The sequence below is a fragment of the Acipenser ruthenus genome, chromosome 27, assembly GCF_902713425.1.
Source record: "Acipenser ruthenus chromosome 27, fAciRut3.2 maternal haplotype, whole genome shotgun sequence".
NCBI classification, from domain to species: Eukaryota; Metazoa; Chordata; class Actinopteri; order Acipenseriformes; family Acipenseridae; genus Acipenser; species Acipenser ruthenus.
Window position 1 is genome coordinate 19,118,468 of NC_081215.1, and position 20,697 is coordinate 19,139,164.

The window sequence follows — 20,697 nt, forward strand, 5'->3', positions numbered from 1 at the left end:
ATAGCCGCTGAATTTGTACAGTTTTATACATTGCATCAATGAGAGTTGGAGAGGACTAGGGGAATGTTTTGTAGTAACTTCAAATGGTTACAAATTTGTAAGAATATCATTTTTATTTTTATTTTGTCATTTGGCCCTCCAAGTTCTACACAACATGATCTGTGAAATAAGCAGAATAAGCAGCAATGAAAATCCTGTGTGATGTGTACTTGACCTTATTTAACCAGTAATAGGATTATTAATATCCTCTGGGTATTATTGGAAGGCTGTGGAATTTGTATTGGGTCTGTGGTAGTGAGAGTTGTGTTTTTTTTTTTTTTCCTGGTAGATTGAACTTTGGGTTGAGTTTCTTACACTTTGAGCTCACCAGACACCTGGCCGTTCGAGTACGCTACAGCGCAGTGATGAGAAACAGTTCCTGAGGATTTGATTTCCCTAACCCGCAGCAACGCCAGAGTCAATGTGGAATCCCCATCGAAGATCTGCAACTCCCCACAGCCAGGACACGAATCTTCGATCCTGTTTAAAGGTTACAATGTGTTTTGGAACACGGGAATTAACTCTAGGTTTTAAAGGTTATTAAGATCAATGGTTCATTCATCATTTTGTCAATGACAGGATTCCATCCTCAAAGGTTTCAAATACATTATCAAATTTTCACGTCCACCTTCTGGAAATCACTCTTTAAATGAAGCTAACCCCCCCCCCCGGCAAGATAGGATACGTGGAAATTGTGTGCTTTATTCACAGGAGTAACTTTAAATCTGGAAAATTGAGAAAGACTGATCAAACACACTCCTGGAAAGCTCAAAGTAAAGTGCTGGAGCAACATAACCCTGAACCACTCATAATTATTGCAATTGTTGTAAAAAGGTAAATAGTAATAATATTTGAATATTGAATATTGAATATAACACTCATGATGGGGGTCCTACAGAGGGGTGGGGGGGGTAAACCACTTTAAACAATGTCATTAAGAATTCCTTTAAGAAATCTATGTACAGTTTTTCAGTGGTGACCACAGGCAAATTGAAATTGTGAGCAGGTTGAGCACTGAACAGAAAGACATCATGGCTCCCCCTTGCTTGTCAGACATCCAGCCAGTCCTTTGCATTAATATTCAGGGTTTACTAAATGAGAATCAGATAAAGGATTCACGTGTGTATCTAAATAATTCATAGCGCTATAAATCAAATTACTCCTCTCCTAATAATAAATTATTTAGATTTTTGGATGAAAAAAGCATGCTAAGTGTATGTCTACAAAATTGATAATTCCATCTATATAATGCCATGCCTGGAGCGATGTCTCTTGAGAATCTTCTAAGGGAAACAATTTTGGTCTTAAAAAAAAAGTGCAGGGCACAAATTGTTAAAACTCGATACATTCATGACATATGTTGATGCATTCCATAATAGAGAAAATGTATGCTTCAGTGTTAGGATTTTTTTCCATCTGCCAGAAGTGCCAGAAGGGTGTTTCATCTTTTCCAACACATTTTATTAACAATATGCAAATTAGTTCCACAGGCAAACAACCTCCTTGTATGGATTCTAGTTAACCTTTTAAGAGCTCAACCCAAATAGCTTGTACATGTAACCCTGCGTGTTCTCCACCACCTCTTACCACTAGTAAAATAACATAGGTAAGCATTGTAAAGCCCAGAAAGGTAAACTATGATCAATGCATAGTATAACCATGGGTTAAATTACCATGTGAATTTGCTGTGGTAAACTTTTATAAGGGTTTCCTGGGCTTCCCTTTGGGAAGTAGTTGTCCCAGATATGTGAATTGACTGTATTTAATTTATCCTTTAAAATATATATATCTTCAGTAGAAAATGTAAAGATGTTAAAAGTAGTCTTACTGCATAAGGGATGTTCATATGGGTACAATTTCACTGTTACACCTTCCTGTATTTTTTCTTTTCCTCAGAACTGGGCCAGCATGTGCGGTTTCCTGTCTCTTGCTGTTGTTGGTTGTATTCATTTCCTTCCCTAATGAATTTGCGTGACTTTTTCTGTAACCCCCATCCCACAGATAAGCTGAGTACACTACTCAACAAATGTCTAACCTTGATGCTAATCCCTATGATCTGTCATAAGCATGCCCTCAAAGCAGGCTTGATATAAAGCAGCTATTGTGCTGCTGAGTCAGAAACTCTAATCAAACAACCAGTCTAATCAGATCACAGAAGGGATTGGAGTCTGATTTCATTTTTTTGTCTATTAAAAGAAAAAAAAAGACTAGTGGTTGTTGTGATTGGTTTTATTGAGTTAAAAAAAAAAATCCATTTTATTTATTTATTTTTAAATAATGTTTTAATTTGAAATGCTACATTTTGTCTGTCAGTAGTTTCTTTGTTGTTCTGCTGTGTGTCAAAATGCTGTTTCTACTTTGTGGATTTAATTATCCTAAGGATATTAACCCAGCTTTGGTTCTAGGCAAAAGTCATATTCAGATAACCAACCTACAGTGTATCATATATAATAATAACTGAGAAATAAAGCAGAGCTGTGCTGTATAAATAAATATATAAATGAAATTAAGCAGCACACAATAGTACACTTGATTTAATGGATCAGTGTAAGAGAACAGGAGCTCCTATTATTAATGTATGACTGCCATGTGACCTTGCCCTGCCTAATCAACCCAATTTGACTACAGTAGAAACTTGGCTGATATCTTTAGACAAGGCATCCTCAATCTGTTTCAAGGTTTAGTGTCCCATATAGTTTTAAAACTTGATTATACAAAGCTGTTACATTTACAATTATCGGTATATACGTGATTCCTATAAAATGCAAAACCCAGTGGAGGTGGGTTGTCGAGGATTTGTGGCACACTCCACAACCCGGTTTCTCAGAGACATCAGATTCAATGGTCAAGAGTTGCGACGCATAGTGAAGAACTTATCTGAAGCAGCAGAGAGGAGCAGCAACTGGCTCTGGTTGAGACGAAAAGATTCTGGTTGGAGACCTCAAGCACAGTAGAAAGAAAGCAACGTTGATGGACAGGAAGGTAAGTAAGCGGGACTTAGCTGAGTGGGGGATGGAGCGGGGTGATGCTGGGACCCCAGAATCACTGTCGAGCCCTTGTAAGGTGTCGTGGGCTAGTGCTAAGGAGGCCACACTGTGGTTGATCCCTGGAGCCAGCATTGCAGCCGTTGTGTGTGCTGATGCGCCAGGGAGGCAAAACAGGCTGATCCCTGGAGCCAGCATTACACTTCAGCCATCAACACCAGACAGAAGGAGATCTACATCATCAGATGAAAGGGAACACAGATGGATCACATTAGTTTACAGAAAAATAAGCTATGTCTTAGTTGGTGCTTATCATGGCGAGAGCTGAGTCCAATATCAGCATGAAGTTTTAACACCTTCTCTCATGTAATGGAAATCAAATGTAAAGTGTCCAGTCAGGTAAGCCTATTTCACCCATATAAATTCAAGCACCCAATTTGAAAGCCACCCTACAACCCTTATATTGATTCAGGAGGACTTAATTTAAACATCCAATCTCTATTCCTAATGTATCTGCAAAGAAGTCAAGATCTGCAATCGGGTGTGAACAGGGTTTGAACCAGCAAGTTTCAGAATGCTTGACTCACCCACACTCTACTGGGGGACCCCTACTAAAAAACATTGAGGATTAAAAAGCTTTCTAATTTCAGTTTGCTACTGCTGGAAATGAAGTTACACAGAGTGATAAAATAGCATACGGGGACCACTGGTACAAAACTCGTACCAGTACTAGTACATACAGTGGGCATTAAATAGGAGGTAGCAGGGTTCCGACAAATATAGCATTATATGTCCCCAAGTGTTGCTACAACTGTTTAAATAATGTACCTGGAATTTCTCTTTTCATTGCTAACATCCTGACAACTTTTTACACTTATGACTTTAAAGTCTGTTTCAAAGTTATTTTAAAAATGGCCGCTCTAGTGCACAGGACAGGCCCCTACACTAGACAGGACCTTGGTTTAAGCAAAGGTATGGCACCTTCTACAGCACAGTGCTGTGCCCCTACTAAGGTCCCCCATCAAGTCCTGACAAGGCCCAACTAAGATATGATAACTCCAAGATTGTTCATTTCAATACACATCATGAATTATGCATCATGAATGTAAGGCTGGAGTCTGGATCTTTTTTTTAAAAAAGTTCTTCAGTTGGCAGGTGACCAGATTGATGAGTTTGATTGTAACTAATGACATAACCATCTTTGGTTAAAAGCTCCTAAAGAATTCTGAATGTGCATATATTAATAGATCAAGATTTTCCTTCCCATTAGACATTCTGTATGTGCTAATTCTGTATGCGATTAAGCCCCTGTGACACCAGACCTTTAAAATGATTGTTTTCATTGGAATCCATACCTGCTTAACTATAAAATACTTTTTACAATCTACTGTTACTGTTATGTTTAGTATAAAAAAAATACACCCCATTCTAAAATACAGCTTGTATTTAATGTAAGCAAAAACAGCACAACTTAGATTCCTAAGAACTTTTGATCTATATTATCAGTAAGTGGTATGGTGGCTGTGGAATTCTTGGTCTCAGTTACTCTGTATCTCAATCATTCATACAGTTCAGAGTGTCCATGCGGATGACATTGGTTTTGTTGTACATCATATGGTTCCCTCTGGCAAGTTTCTTTGGGTTTTTTTCCACAGCAGTTATGACTCTTAGGGCATTTTCCCATATGGAGTCAGTTATTTTTTAATTCAAATCACACTCCAGTGCAAAAAAAAAAAAAAAAAAGTTCACATGCAGATTTCTTTACTGAGCTGTAAGCTTTCACATTGCACTGGAACAAACAAACCAACTCCTGCTTTTTCTATGCAAGCTATATAAAAATATTACAGCACCGTAAACAACTCGACAAAATAAGAGTACAAAACAAAGTTATTGTGACAAGAAATATATTTTAATATACTATACAATGCAGTTTCATTACGCTCTTTCTTACAGTACATATCAGATTGCTTGTTAACAGCAACTGCGCAAAAATTTGCCGAAAAAGTTCCTAAATTCGGTGTTGAAGACGGTGTAGATGATGGGGTTCAACGCACTGTTCACGTACCCCAGCCAGGTTACGATGCTCATGAGCTCTGGGGAGATGTCACAGGACTCGCACAGTGCTCTTGTGATGTGCACCACAAAAAACGGAGTCCAGCAGAGAAGAAACACACCTGAAATACACAAGAAAACAGGAAACTCTGAATCCATGTATTCCATATTTCCAACATATTTCAAATTAAAAATCTGTTACTTATTGTTACATGTATGGTCTCCGAACTTCTGGCTAGCCAAAAAGTTAATACCTCTGCAGTGGGTTTTTACCTTTTTTTTTTGTTTGCCTTTAAGAATTGTTAATTAGATGCTTAAAGTAGTAACAGTGCAAGCAGTCTGGATATCCGGATACGGTACTGAGTGTGCAGTGGGGGAGTGCCTGGGGCTGTGATAACTGAGCTGTACAGAACAGCAGACAGGGTTGATGGCTCAAACCGCCAGGAGCCCCTGCAGTAAGGACAACGCTTAGGTCTTACAGTAAAACCACTTTTCACTGCCAAACGGACCTAGGAGGCTTTGACAGCTTTTGTTTTAAACATACACATCGGTCCAAAGTAATGGGTATCAACATTCTTTCAATCTGATCTTTCAAAATGACCATGACCATGCAATCTCGGCTCCAGGATTGAGATGCTGAACTGCTGATCTTAATGAGCGGCTCTCTGGATACATCTCTTTGTTAGACTGGATCAGAATTAGTATTGGTTCAGTTATAAACAAGCTATAACTTATAAAACACAAGACTGCTGCAAGTCATTTAAAATGGCATAAAGCATATTTCTGAACTAGGTTTACATGACCAGCAAAGAGTTTTACCATTCACTTGAACATTTTTATGACATGTGCTGAATTATATTTCAAATACTTCATTGTGGTCTGCGTTGAAGAGGAACTTACTGCATCTAGCAGGTTTTAAGCCCAATATATACAATGTTTTTAAATGTACTAGCCTGCACAGACATAATATTAACAAATGGATACCACACTTAAAGTACCTGTATTTTGAAATGTATCAAATGTACTGATGAAGACACCAGTCAACATTTCTTATATGTTTTACCTAATCTAATTTCTTGAACTAATATTTGTTCTGAAACTTAAATTAAAATGACTAAACTGCTGTATGTATGAACGATCTGCAGCAAGAAGGATCAAGTATTAAAAAGTGGAATGGAAAAGTTTCACTTGAACCAGTAGTGGGTTTTGACTAAGCAATCGAATTGGAAGTCTTACACTGGTGTAATCTATTTCTATTTATAGATGATCTCAGAAAGAAGAGCTATGGATTAGCTGCATAGACAGCTCCTCTGCCTCGTGTTTTATAGAAAGAACTGACATTTTAAGTGGCATTAGGAGACTTTGGAGGTCTCGTCAATAGTTTTGTTCTTTGTCACTTTTTAACACTAATATTCTTTTTTTGTTGTTGAAAATTGCTGAAAAGTGTGGCAGAGCATGTTTGCAGTTAATTTACTGATTTAGATTCTTGCTTTGCATCTGAGTTGTGGTGTAAAATGGCATGTATTAAAATCAGTCCAACTATTATAAACTCCTTTAACAGTTCATTCATGGCAAATATGACTTACAATAAATTGAGATATTGTGATGGTTAACTCCTGGGGTCTGACTGGAGGTAACTGTCTGTTTGGTGTATTTTTTTTGCAGATAAACTGTATGTAAGAGTTTCTTCTTCAAACTAATTGGCACTGCATCGCAGCCGAAAAATATTTCTCCACTTATGAACCTCTTTCTGCTGGGATTGCAAAGATGCACGGTTTGCTTGATAATTAGTTTCTTCCCAATCCTGGCCAATTGCAATTGACATAACCGGCTTAACTAAAAGACCTAAGTATAACCAGCCAATGCTCATGCATTCCTTGAAGATTTCTGTGCTTAAAGGATTTGATCTCAGAAGACTAAAAGGGGGATTATTCTACAGTGATTGAATAACAGAGGTGAAGGCTGCCCTAAATTCGAAACTTTCTGACAGTTTTGAAAGTGATTTTTTTATTTTAATAAGAAAAGTTTAAAATGCACCACATAATAAGCAAAGTAAAGGGACTACACTTCATTGTGTAGCTAATATTATCCTTCTGGAAGTTTAGTGTAGTTAAATAAGTTAAGCCAAGGTGTAGCTACAACAGATGTATAATGGAGAGGTATGCCACAGTAAAAGCAAAGCAAAGCGTGAGCAACACACAGTGGCGTTATGGGTAACCCATGTCTGTTATGCAATAATTGGCTGTACTAAGTTTACGTAATATACTGCAAATGAATCACAGCAACACAACAGAAACAGACATCCATCTCCAAATGGGCTAACTAATGTACTGGAACTCTAAAAGCACTTTATCTGGTATTCCACAGCTATAATTTTAACATAGCGTATACATTGTTATGTGCAGTCTAACTCTTCACTGTCCAAACATTTCTGTAAGCAATTAAATGCAAAGTGTGCTGTTATATTTGTTATGTTAAATATGAACTGTCTGCAGAGGGACTCCTTCCCCTGGGGCTATCCCCAATCAGGTTTCTTTTATGTTTTACCTTTCACCATGCTTTGCCACGGTACACCACAGAGAGAAAAATCACACTGTGCATATGTTTCGATTTCTGTGACTGTGGAGACAAGACAAGCTCAGAGATCAAGCGTTTTCAAACTCTCGAAAGAGGGTTATCTAAAAATGTATCAACGACCGCATTGTAATTTGACATTTGATTCCCATCTAGAAAAAAAAAGTGACTTGCTTTTATTAATTTGGAATGTTTTAGAGGAATGTTAATTGTTGTTGGATGATTAAATAAGAACAAAAAAACCCATAAAATATAGCTATCATGTAAAATATTAAACTGAAATCCATCTGCCTAACTGAAATATATTTTCAAAGGGTGGAAGGGACTTGTAATTAGATTTTAAATGATGCAATACCAACGATGCAAGCAAGCTGGAAAAAGTCAATACATTTGTCAGGTCCCTGTATGTAGTACACCTGCTGCATCATACATTTTAAGTAAGAAAAATTTAAAACCTATTAACCCAGAGGCCTCAAACTCCTTCGGGGTCTGAATTTGACTGAGCCCCTGGGCCTTGTGTTTGACAGCTCTTCTCTAGGGGAGTATATTGTATGTTAAAATGTACACAGATATTCAATATCATACTGAGCAATAAGTCAATGGGCAGGCTATTTTATGACAGTACTGTTCCATACAAGTAAGGGTTAATGATTAAGCTTACAAGCTGAGAACAACATTTCTAATGTTTAAGGTCCAGAAGAAGCAGATCAGTAGGATTTCAATGAGTAACTCACAGCCATTAATATCAGGAGCTGTTGATTATTAGATGCTGTGATATTCGTAATCCTGCAGACAACTTGTTTTAATGCTTTTCTGGAGCCGCATCTACTTCAGTGTTAGACATTGCAGCCTGATTTGATAAGTACAGTATATGTCTGGGTGCTGTTAGTCTATTCTTATCCTTATAAAAGTGCTGCATGAATGTAAAAGCATAACAAGGTATAATAAGCACAGGAATGGAAACTACTGTAAACTAAAGTAAAACTAATTCTGTCAGGCTTCCAGGCTTCGTGAGATGGGCTTTTAAAATAAAATGTGCTGCTGCAATGTAATTTCTCTGGCGCTGCTCGGTGGAATTAATCTCAGACTCAAACCTGGATCAAGCAACAAAAATGTTTTTAATGCAGGAGATGATACAGGGATCATAGGAGGATAAGGTTGCATGCCTTGCACATCATTTATATAAATCTTAAGCATTGATTTTTTTTTTTTTAAATTTCAGAGTCTTGTCATTTCCTTGTTAGGTTCTTTCATACCTTGAATCTTCAAAAGATGATCCCTTGAATTTTTACCAGAATGAGAATTAAACTAAGGATCAGAAACAGGTTTATATTGTGTCCCTGTGTATCATTTGCTCTGTATGTATGTCTGTCTGCCTGTCTGCTTTAAAGGTGCTCAAATTTAGATGTGCTTTTACCTTGTCCCATTCAGGATGTGCTAAGTTTAAATATCAACACTGTTAAAATATGTATTTGGCCACATGAGGTACTGCAGTCTGCTATAAATAATATATAATTATTTTTAAAATTTGTTGTTAATATTTCCACCCAATACTGTTTCATCAACTGCTGATGATCTTTCAGCCATTCTCAAAATCGGTATGGCTGATGCCACCTGCTTTCAATAAATCAGACCTGAGGCACCTCTTGGAATTCCCTTTAACTGCAAAGTCAATTCTAAATGGTGACATCACAATGTGCCACATCACAGCCACTATTCTCGTCATCCACTATTTTCCTCTTTTCAATGACTATCCCAATGGCGTTAACAAAGGATTATTTTGATGAGAAAAATTATAGCTGGACTTTGTGACTGATATATTAAATGTGTCTGGGTTAGATTCCATCTTCTGCCCATTCACTTCTACTAGTGTCGGTCCAATAACCTTATGATAGTGTTCGAGCTCCTTCACTTTGGAACACTTTCAGATTGTATCCTGAATGCTGAGAATGTCACTATTTTTAAATTAAGCTCAAAACATATTTCTTGGATTCGGCCTTTCACGAGCGAGCAGTTTGTAGCTCTTTTGTCTTGTTGTTTATTTTTGTAAAATGACCTGAGATGCTTCCATATGAAGGATGCTATATAAATTAAATATGTATGGTATGGTATGGTATGGTATGATTAATACGAGTATGATAACGAGTAATGGCACTCTGACATCATTTCCTGCCTGAATTCCCTTTTCAAAACACAGGAACATGCCGCTTAACCAAGCAGTCCGACAACTTTTCAAGCATACATGAAAGCAACCAAACAAACAGTAAGAGTAAGTAAGAGCACTCCTGATAAAGCTCAGGACACTCACCAACAACTACCGGGAGCACCTTCATTGCCTTCCTCTCCCGCCCGTTGATTTTGGCTCGCTTCTTCTTAGAGGGTGCCTGGACACACTTCAGCTTTGGTAATGCTATCGTCTGTGTGTGGCCATCCTTATACTCCTTAGGAAATGTGCAGTCTGGATGAGAATAGCGATTGAGTTCCTTCAGTTTGACATCAGCCGGATCCCTCTCGATAGCTGGAGGGGGGCACTGAGGCAGGGAGTGTCCGCTTTGAAACTTCATGGAGGCGTGCATGCTGTTCTTCAGCTTGGTTTTGCGTGCCTCCTCCCACTTCTTTAAACCCCGGAACATCAGGCAGTACAGGAGCAGCATGATGGGGCAGGGAATGAAGAAGGAACAAACCGAGGAATAAATGATGTAATTATTGTCCTCCAGCTTACACAAGGTCGGGTCCCTGTCAGGAACATGGTTTATCCCAAAGATCACAGGGGAAGCCACGGCTAATGCAAAAATCCAGGTGGTGGAGAGCAGAATTATTTGTCTCTGGTCGATGTGCTTTCTGTTATAGTTTAGAGGAATGGACACGGCAATGAACCTGCAAAAGAGAGATGTTTTAGAAAGTCATGCAAGCAGAAAATGTAGGTGTGGATTTATTCCTTAAAGCTGCTCACTACTAGTACTTCTGTAGGGTGTGATGTCGTTGGACAATGTACAGTGTTTTGTCAAACATTTAACTGACTTGTAGAAGCTTGTAATGTAGTGGCCTTGATACAATAGCCCCGTTTGCATTCTTCTTTTTACTCCAATATAGGTGCTGTGGAAGACTTACAGCATAAAGGTGTCTGTGTGGACACAAGGGGTTACCCAACATAGCAGTGTAGCTGCTTCTCGAAACCGGATCAACTACAGAAGCAGGTGATTCTAGATGCTCTCTGTAAGGAATCCACTCCGTAAGGAATCCACTCCGTAAGGAATCTACTGGATGTTAGCTCTGCTCAGTGCATTTGTTAAAACTTCTGTTTTATAATAATATACTATCTATCTGTGCACATAATGTGTAATGGTACAGTGGTAGGTACTGCAATGGGTTACCTGTGTGTATTCGTTCACACATTGCTATAAAATACCCTTGGAAACAGTAATCAGCTACTTTTGCACTACCAGTGCCATCAATACAGAACCACAGCACTGCCATTGAAGATAAACCAAGCAGTCTCCAAGAAAGAACTCTGCCTGGATTAGGAAAAGGGAATCAACACCTCTTAAGCAAATTACAAACTTGGTGGCTAGTGGCAAATCTACAAAGTGTTTAAATGAGTAAGCCAGTTATTCAATAAATAAAAGACATTTCTAAAACCAAAAAAGATTTACCTGACAAAATCAAAGATAAAGCATTATATTCCAATGTCCTCACTATACTCTAGAGTTGAAATTATAAGGCTAAGAACAGGCTACTTCTCTTGTTTTAAAGGTATGCCTTATATTAAAATCTGTTCTGTGCTAAAGTGTCATTGAAATGAATTTTACTCATGTTCCAAAATCCCCAAAGACCATGTACAGCTGAGTCATAATTAATTTAGATTGGGAGATTGTAGATGTACTCATTTTATCTGTAAATCACTATCAAGACATATTTTTCTATTCATTTTAAAGTAGGAAGACAAACTACTTTAATTAGGTACCTCTTAAATATTATAAGTTTTCTTTTTTTTTAAAAATAATTTTCAGATAAAAAAAATTATATATATATATATATCTATATATAGATATATATATAGGAAACAGGGTTAAGCAGGTTGATTAAGAAAGTATCCTTGGTACAGTATAACAGCTACTTGACATTATGGAAGACAAATATGTTGAGTTAAACATATTTGAAAATGCAACCCCCTAGACTTACTGGATTTGATGAAGCACTGTACCAAGCATTAGATTCAGACCTCCACAGGTGTATCAATGCACATTTCCCTTTGTGGCTACATGATGAGATGAGGACCTTCCCCAGTAATAAAGTTTGACAAGTAAGCAGCACCTGCAGTAAAATTGGTTGTCTTTGGATTTGGTGGATTCAATAGTTTGACTGGTTTGTTTATTTTCCATTTCAGTAATTAAAATGGAAAAAGGAGGTCACCTTTACATGTAAAGCATGGAGATCTACTAAACATTTCAGACTGAGCAGTCTTCCGGCCCTGCCCTGCCAGTTAAAGACTTCAAAGAATCGTAAAGAATCAAACGCCAGCCTGACATTCAGGCACTTATAAAGTTTTCAGTGAACAGTGATGGAGCACGTCACATCCTATAGGACACCCTAAAGCACCGTCTCAGATAGTTTGATCAAAAGTTTGCTTCATTGAAACATCAAAAACAGAGGCTTGCCCACTGTCATTTCTGCACATGACATCATCACACAATGCTGATACAGAAGAGCTCATAAATAGTAGGTCCCTTGTGATAAAACGAAAACAATTGGTTCAATTTAGTTAGTTTATTTTTTTTAAAAACTCCACTGCATAGTTTGTACTTGCATTATGTGTATTGCTACTTAACGTTTTACAACATTAACATAATTTGGCAGCCTGCCCTGTGCGTAAATTATCAAAATGCAGCTGTGGTGAAAGAAGGCATCAACATATGCCTGGCGTCACAAAAGACAGTTTTGCAAAAACAGGTTTCCAAATTGTAGCTGCTCAACAAGGACCTAAAATAAGGTCTCTGTCGGCACAGGGAGCCTGATAAAAGATAGCATGCATTCAAAATCATCCACACATGAGAACAAGATACCTATCCACTACACACAGCTACACTGTGACATAACTGGCATATACGATGATGTACATATACAGTGTAAGGCAAACAAAATACAGGCAGGAGAAATAACAAGAGTACAAACCGGTCGACACTTATTGCGCAGAGGTTGAAAATTGAGGCAGTGCACAGCATCACATCCATTGTCATCAGCGCATCGCAAAACACTGTGTTTAAGGTCCAAACTCCTCCGTGGAACTATGAAAAGAAAGAACAGGTTTTAATGTTTCTCAGGCAAGTACAAAGTGATAATAAGGTCATCCAGTCACTGCAGAAAAAAACCCAGTCCTGTCTGCTTTGACATATGCCATTAGTACCTGTTTATTTAAACCTGCAACGTCAGAGGGCAATAGTTTGTTGACTATTTACAGCTGAGTGGCATCAGAGTGCAATAGTTATCTGACTAATGACTGCTAGAGTCACCATTGGCTGCTTCACAATCTAAGAGTTTATTAACATTCTCTATTTACCTTAATGGCTGAAAGCCATTGGATTTTTATATTATACATGCCATAATGGACAACCCTTTTCTAATCAAATGAATAAATCTGCTCCATTAGATGGCTTGAAACCCAAATGCACATTGCTTTTTTTGTTGAGGGCAAGAGCTATTTTTCCTCTGACATCTTAAATCTTAAATGCAGGCAAATATAAAAACTGTTGTCATTTAAAGCATTACAATATGATCCTACCTGCTATTTTACATATTTTTACTGAACAATACACTAAAGAGACTCACATATCCATTTAGAGGTTTGATTTTCAACACTAAAGATATTTAAAGGGTCTAAATAGTGGCAGTATTGTCTCAAATATAATTGTGAAGCTGTAGATGCAACATTTCGCTTTCAGATTCCTGTGGGTAAAAGGAATATGAAAAGAAAATCTAGTCTTTTTTCTGTTTGCTAAATCTGTTGAATCCAGACTAGCAGATCCTCTAAAACCTGTTTGTCACGGCTTCAGGTTAAGGGCTGGGGTTGAACAGATTATTGCCGTAGGGATGTTTAGACTGTCGAAATTCTGCTACACCGGAACAAAGGAGTCCCATACAAAGTTTATAAATGCTTTATAAAAGCTAACAGGACTTCCAAATTTGGAAACTCGCTTTGAACAGCAGCCAATGCTATGCAGCCCAATAAAAAAGTGTCTTCATACACAGAAGTATTAGTTTGCTTTATACTGCAATAGCATCAATATCCTTGGTAGTGCTCATTACCTTTATATAACTGACTTTGTCTTTCGTTATATGCCAATGCCTTTGCCTAAGGACAGCTAACTGAGATCAGTCACTGTGATCAGTTATCTAGCAGGTAATGCATCAGATGTTAATGCTTAATACAGAGTAAGGCATAATCACACACTTAGAAATAGTATCATAGCAGTATTGAAATGGCCCAGTTATAAGAACTATAAGATCTGGTATATTCTCCACTTTTAGAAAATGGTGTGATTGCTGTTCTTAGTTCTTTAACATAGTGGTTATTGGAGGTTCAAGTTGGAGTCAAGTTAGATGTTTCAATATACTGGTATCAGATATTATTTTGAACCCCTATTACTATATTATTCTAAACCTTGCCTTAACACCAACCTTGAACTAAGGTATGGATGAGGTCAAGATCATATAATATTATTGTGACCTAAGGCATTATTATCCTTTCTTATGAAGTTCTTCTGTTCCTGTGGTGAAAAGGTCAACCTCTTCTCCATTCTTTCTGCAGCGATTAAGGGGAAAAAAAACATCAGGCTGTTTCAGCAGTAATTGCTGCTGTTGAACTTTAAAGCAACAACATGTTTGTTCCTTGGGGCAAAATAGAATTACTGAGCCTTCCTGAGTCAACTAGGAGTTCATGAAGGTGTCACTGATGGGAACCAAGACAAGGCTGAGAGATCCAACTATTAAACCCCAAAAAGCTAACACACACACAAAGAAAATCTCTTCTGATTTCAGGGAAAATGGTATTGTTTCTCAAATAGGCTTTTTATTTTCAACTGAACCAGGCAGGGCATTTGTTTATTTGAACAACAACTGCCTGGAGTTGAAGACCTGTAAAAAACAAATACCAAACTAAATAACCAATTTGATCAGATAATTATATGTTATCTTATTTAAGGCTATGGAGTGGCTTTATAATGTACTGTATGTAGATTTGCAGAGTCTTTGGATTTCTTTTTAAGAGAAACATTAAGATTCCCTTCAGAAAACATCCATCTATGCAAATGATAACAGCTTTGATAATGCACATTTTGATTTATCAATTAACAAGCTCCTGATTTTTATTTTCTCGTAAGTGACCGGCATGCAACCTCTCCAGAAGAATGTATAGCCCCTCATGATGGATAATCACCCAATCAGAGAATGAAGAGGCAATACTTACCTTTGTAAACTGTAATGCACTGATTTCCCCTGGGATAAAAAAAAGTCACAGGGCTCTCTATCTTAGCGGCTTTCTGCACAGCTGTAGGATCCATGATGAATCCATTTTTCTCAGAGGGTAACCAATACTCCCATCTTTGTGAAGCATATGACCCCTATCTGGTGAGATTGAGATCTGGGAACTTGCTGTGAAATGTAATGTAATTTTAAATCAGGAGGTATGGAGAAATTGTGATGGGTTTGTCATGGACACATTAATACTGGTGTTAGAAAAGATTCCCTGACGTGTTAACTGGCTAAAGCTAACAAAAGAAGTCCATGATTGTCTAAATCTCTGTATCGGTTAATGATAACTGCTCAGCAAAGAAAGGTATTGGTCATTTTTGAGATGTGCTAGTTTTGTGTTGCAGACAGTCTCTTCTCTTATTTTGTTTCTTGGTGCACTTCAAGTAAATTGAATGTGTTTTCGTTCGGACTCCCTATATTGTGCAGACTCCCATTCACAGATAGGCTCTTGCTCTGGTACAACATCCTGACACATTTTTCAACACAAATCTTTACAGTAGATATTTGCATCAGCAAAAACATCAATGAATAGATTAACTTTTCACAATTACACAACTATCTCTCTCTTTGAAAAAAAGGATACTAGTGCAACACAAAAAGTGACATTCAAATGGAGCACTGTTACTTTCTACTGTAGAAGTCTTAATTAATGTAAGCTCTTTGAAGACCTTAGAAGAAGATAAGACACATAAACACACACACACACATAACAAACATCATTCAATAGCATGCTTCATCTAGTTTTGCCTGTGATTTTTCTCTGTTTTGTTTTTGTTTTACTTTTTGTCAGGTAAGTGAGTCTCTGGGTCTCTAAGCAGACACCTAAAATAACCTTTAGTAGCATGTCTGACAGTGGATTAGCTAATAGGATAATATTGTTCCCTGACAAGACCAGCCTAAAGAAGATTGTTCCAAAAGGGCAGACAAGGAGTTTTAAACATGTTTAAACATGCCATCAAAGCTTGTGGTGTGAACCATTAATACCTGGATTCAACCTGCCACCGAGGTGAGCTGATTTCATCCCAGTGGTCCTTGCTGTGCCTGGTGTCCCTGATATCACCATTGCTTCCCTCCCTGCTCTAATTCCCCTGTCATTGTCATAATATATACTAGGATACTCTGGTTAAAGAGATGTCTTCTCAATAAATTGCACATTGTGTCTTTGTGACAGAGATCGAATGATTCTTGGTGTTAGATCTCCCTCCCGACCTGCGAGGGCGCTGTGTAAAGGGAACAGAGTACCCTGGGCTAAATGGCGTGACAGTTTATTCCCAGGGTTAGGTGGAAGTCGACCATCTAGAAAAGGGGCTAAACTACGATACCCAAACTCAATGACCCGGACGGGAAACGGCGTGGCATCTGCGGATTGGAGGAGCGGATGCGCTCGTTAACCAAGGGGTCGTGAGGGAGGGTATAAATAGAGGACGTAGTGAAAGTGATCTGTTCCTTTGTAAATGGTTAGAGCAAAAACCTAGAATGAATCAAAAGCCTGTAAAATCAAAAAGAACGTGAGTGTTGTGTTTTGTTTGTCAAAGTAAAAACTGTCTGTTTGTTATTTTAGACTGCTAGCTTGATCCGGAGCTGTCACTACTCAGCCAGCATCAAACCCAGACACCAGTAAGTTCCCTTTGTTCACAGAGAACTGTCTTTGCACCACAAGCACTAATAACCACTCACTGTTAACTGTGTTTTGTGTTTCATGTGGGTGTATAAAGAACGGGACTTTTTGGTTGCGAGTCAAACCCAGGGATTACAAATAAAGTGAGACACACTGCTGTATCACTTTACAACAATTATTATTTACAGGTGTTTGCCATAAAGCTCTGGACAGTGTTCATCAATAAACCCCCTTGCACCTAAATATTATTGTCAGTCTGTTTTATTCTGCACTGCTGCATTATATCCACCTGCACACACTTACCCACATTGTCACAGTCTTTTTAAAAATGAAAGTGAAGGACACTTAAGCTGGGTAAACCCTCAGGTTACTGGGGTATACATGGCAAAAGCATAGCAAAGTCTGCTAAAGCATAGTAAACCCATACTGGAAATATTATTAAGCATGGTAAAAGAACAAACATGATTAACAACAGTTGCATAGAATAAGCATAGTAAACTGAAAACCTACTGTGCAAATTTACAAGATGAACCACAAGGTCAACATGGTTTGTTAGAGCACACCTGAATGTTTACCTGAATACCCCTTTAGTCCAGAGCCTCTGTCAGGCAGGGGCAGCTGAATGTTGTGTGCTGTCCACTGGGGGCTAAGTTAAGACTAGCAAACTAATTTTACATGAGATAGATTCAAACACTGATCTCCCCTTTGGGGAAGATTGTGATATTTATAACAGAATGTTAGCAAGATCCCAAAATGGCAAGTTGCCCAGTGCCAGAAAGAGATTTGTATTGCGTGTTTTAAAGAAAGCGTTAATCTCATCATATATTTTTTTGTCAAACATTTTTGGTACAATGTATCTTCGTTACAATATACTATGGTCATTTTATTTTTTAAACAGGTTTTAAAAACGAAATGTAAATTGTGAGCTGAACGGCTTTATAATCCACATTGTTATTTTACCACTGAAATATAACGGAGATATATAACTGGGTAATAAACAAAAGCATTGTTTTTAAAAATTGCCATTGCGCGACAGTACCATGTAGATGTGCATACTTAAAAAGGTTCTTAAAAAGTTAATACATAAATAAAAATATATATTATATTAGAAAAAAAGCAATTTAGGAAAAGAACCAAAAAGTAGGTCAATCTATGAAAACAATCTATACATAGCATTAGATAACTCGCAGTGTACTACTATTGGTGAGTTAGCTTTTAAAACGTGTTACATAGAACCAACATGATAAAGCAGGCATTATTTTAACGAACCTCTAATTTACAGGTCGGCCAACATGATTTGGTATTTCATTTTTACCACAAAACCTAGGAGGAGTGGAGCTATGCACTTACTCACCTCCGAGTAAACGAAAAGTGGCAAAACCAGTACAGCTAGGAGCAGGTCTGCCACTGCCAGACTGACTATGAAGTAGTTGGTTGTAGTTTTTAAAGCTTTTTCTGTCCACACACTAAGGCACACCAGCAGGTTACCACAAATTATAACAACTATTAGCAATATACCGAAGACCAGAGCGGGGAAGATGTAATGACTGTCCGGTAGCTGTTCTGTGTAGTTAGAGGTAACGGTAAGGTTGCTGTGCATGTCTGCTGACAACAGCCTCTGGGTTGAACAAAGATCCACAGCCTCACGCTGCAACCTTTGCTTCGGAGATGGTCGGCTTCTTTTATATAGACTCTCATCTAGACATCGTATCGAGCCGCTTGACTGAAAGTTTCAGGTTTGTTTTAAGTCTTCTAGGTGCTTAACCTTTCTGCAGTTCCTTTGACAGGCAATATGACTTTTTTTCCAGATTTTCCAGGGACTTGATCTTCAGCACCACATGCAGTGGACAGAGCACCAGCTCATAGAGTTTAATTAATCTTAACTGCACTCCTTGAGAAACGTAAATAAACTAACAAGTTCCAAACGCCCACTCACAGCCCACTTCAACAAATCTGTCTCGTTCGTGTTTTTTTTTCCCCTCATACGTCTTCACAGGGTAACAGTATCAGCCACTAACTTGTACAGTGTGTTTAGTAATGCAGCAAGCAGACTATTTGTTTGAAGAGTCATATTACACAAGTTCACGTGTACACGCTGAAAAGGTTCTTTAGGGTTTGTCTCGCCTCGCGGTTGAAGCTGAAAGGTAAAGAGAATTGCCTTTGCCGACCAGCATGCGCTTCCCGTCAATAAGGCTCTGTGTGTTTACCAATGGGCAAATGCGTGAGCTTCTACACACTTGAACGTTGCATTTACGTAATGTGAGCGAGATCATGACCTGCTAAGCTGTAGGTGACATTCCTTTCCGTCACTTGACACTAATCACTTCTGTATAACGTGTTGCTGTAATGTGTTAATGTTTCCAAATGCGAGCCCTGATGTCAATGTGCATGCATTAATTTAGGCTCATTTGCTCTAAACAAATTAACTCCCACTTTGAAAGAAAAAAAGAACACCCCTAATATATCTAATTTAAAGCACTTTCGCGTTATTTGTTTCTTATTTTGTAGCATGGTATTTCTCTCTCTCTCTCTCTCTCTCTCTCTCTCTCTATATATATATATATATATATATATATATATATATATCAAGGACGTTAGCATTGTGATGAACTGCAGTGAATTCGATGTTAACTTATATATCTTTTAACGTGCTTTCAGTCTCATTGAAGAGCTATTTGCAGATCAGTATAAATGTTACTAATCAAAAGAAAATCAATTTAGCTCAAGAAGCACATCCTATTTAAATTCTGCTGGTGCCTACAGTCCTGATGAAATAGGGACATTTTAACATGTGCCTGACAGCCTTTCCATTTTCCAATGGTCTGTTAATGCAGTATGCATATTCAAGCTGCATTATTTGAAGGCTTTTTCGAATCTAATTGATATAATAAATGTAACCCAAAATCTCGACATTCAGCTTGAGAGAAGGCGTCTTTTTTATGGGGTGAGACGTTTGAAGTCAACCGAGGGCAGATGACGGGAGTCATCGACCCCCTCAGAAAAGATACGGCTGCAATGTAGGAAGGGGGAAAGAGGAGGACTGATTACGTTGTTAAATCCCATTTTAAAAACAGCTATCAGGGCAGAATATCACGTGTAAAGCAGCACAACTTGCCACCTTGCTTAGAGCAGCAGAAAACCTTTAAATGTTCCTAAAGACGTTTACAGCTGTAAACTCTCATATATTGGCTGCAGCCGATCGCCGAGGTTAAGGAGGGTAGAGTGTTACGTGCAATGTAATGTGATACACTGTCGTTATGGTTTCTGTCCTGTCCCCTGTCGGTGAGATAACATGAGGTTAAACACTCTCAAAACAGGAATGCAGCCGAGCCCGGCTCTTTTGCACAGTGGTTAAGAAGCTCTCTTGAGGTGTGCGGGGTCGCCGGTTCACTCGCAGCCAGTAACAATTTCCTTCAAGTTATTCAGCACTTCTTGTAGCTTTCTATTCTGTCTCTGCAGGGCATTCCCTTTCCAATTACATCTCTACTCAAATATGCTGTGGCACAGGTATGTTCTGAAATGGACTAAGGGATGGGGGGGACTAATACTGTACCTACCTACCACCATGGAGGAGCGGGGTGATCAATGTTCAAAAAGTCAGAAAACGTAAAAGAAAACAATGGAACTAAAAGTATATAAACTGGTAGCTGCGCCTTTTAAACAAAGGGAAATTTTGGTTTGGGCAACGATCAAATACTAGGTGCAGTGAAACCCAAAGCGCGCTTATCCACCTTCAGAATGCATGGCTTAATATATGTTGTTATGAGCATCATCCGTTCCAATCAAAACAAAATCTGTATATAACAATGCCTGTACACAGGCAGCACGATAAGCAGGTTTGCTCAATAAGATTCCTTGTAAATCTCATCTCCCGAACACAACAGAGCTCAGATTGGCAGAAGA

At 38.2% G+C, this 20,697-nt stretch overlaps 1 protein-coding gene across 2 annotated transcripts; it reads right to left on the reverse strand.

Annotated features, from left to right (window-relative positions):
* Positions 1–4,473: 4,473 nt before the first annotated feature.
* Positions 4,474–19,010, reverse strand: LOC117432453 (D(4) dopamine receptor-like). 2 transcript variants are annotated; one of them, XM_034054390.3, is made up of 4 exons: positions 18,149–19,010; positions 12,822–12,934; positions 9,958–10,526; positions 4,474–5,197 (listed from the first exon to the last, which is right to left on the reverse strand). In XM_034054390.3, the coding sequence occupies exons 1-4, from the start codon at positions 18,392–18,394 to the stop codon at positions 4,995–4,997; spliced, it is 1,131 nt and encodes a 376-aa protein (XP_033910281.1). In that variant the 5' UTR covers positions 18,395–19,010; the 3' UTR covers positions 4,474–4,994. The 2 variants fall into 2 exon arrangements, with proteins under 2 accessions (XP_033910281.1, XP_058858407.1); XM_059002424.1 differs by lacking the exon at positions 18,149–19,010 and adding an exon at positions 14,325–18,120 and having other exon boundaries at positions 4,475–5,197.
* Between the last annotated feature and the right edge of the window lie 1,687 nt (positions 19,011–20,697).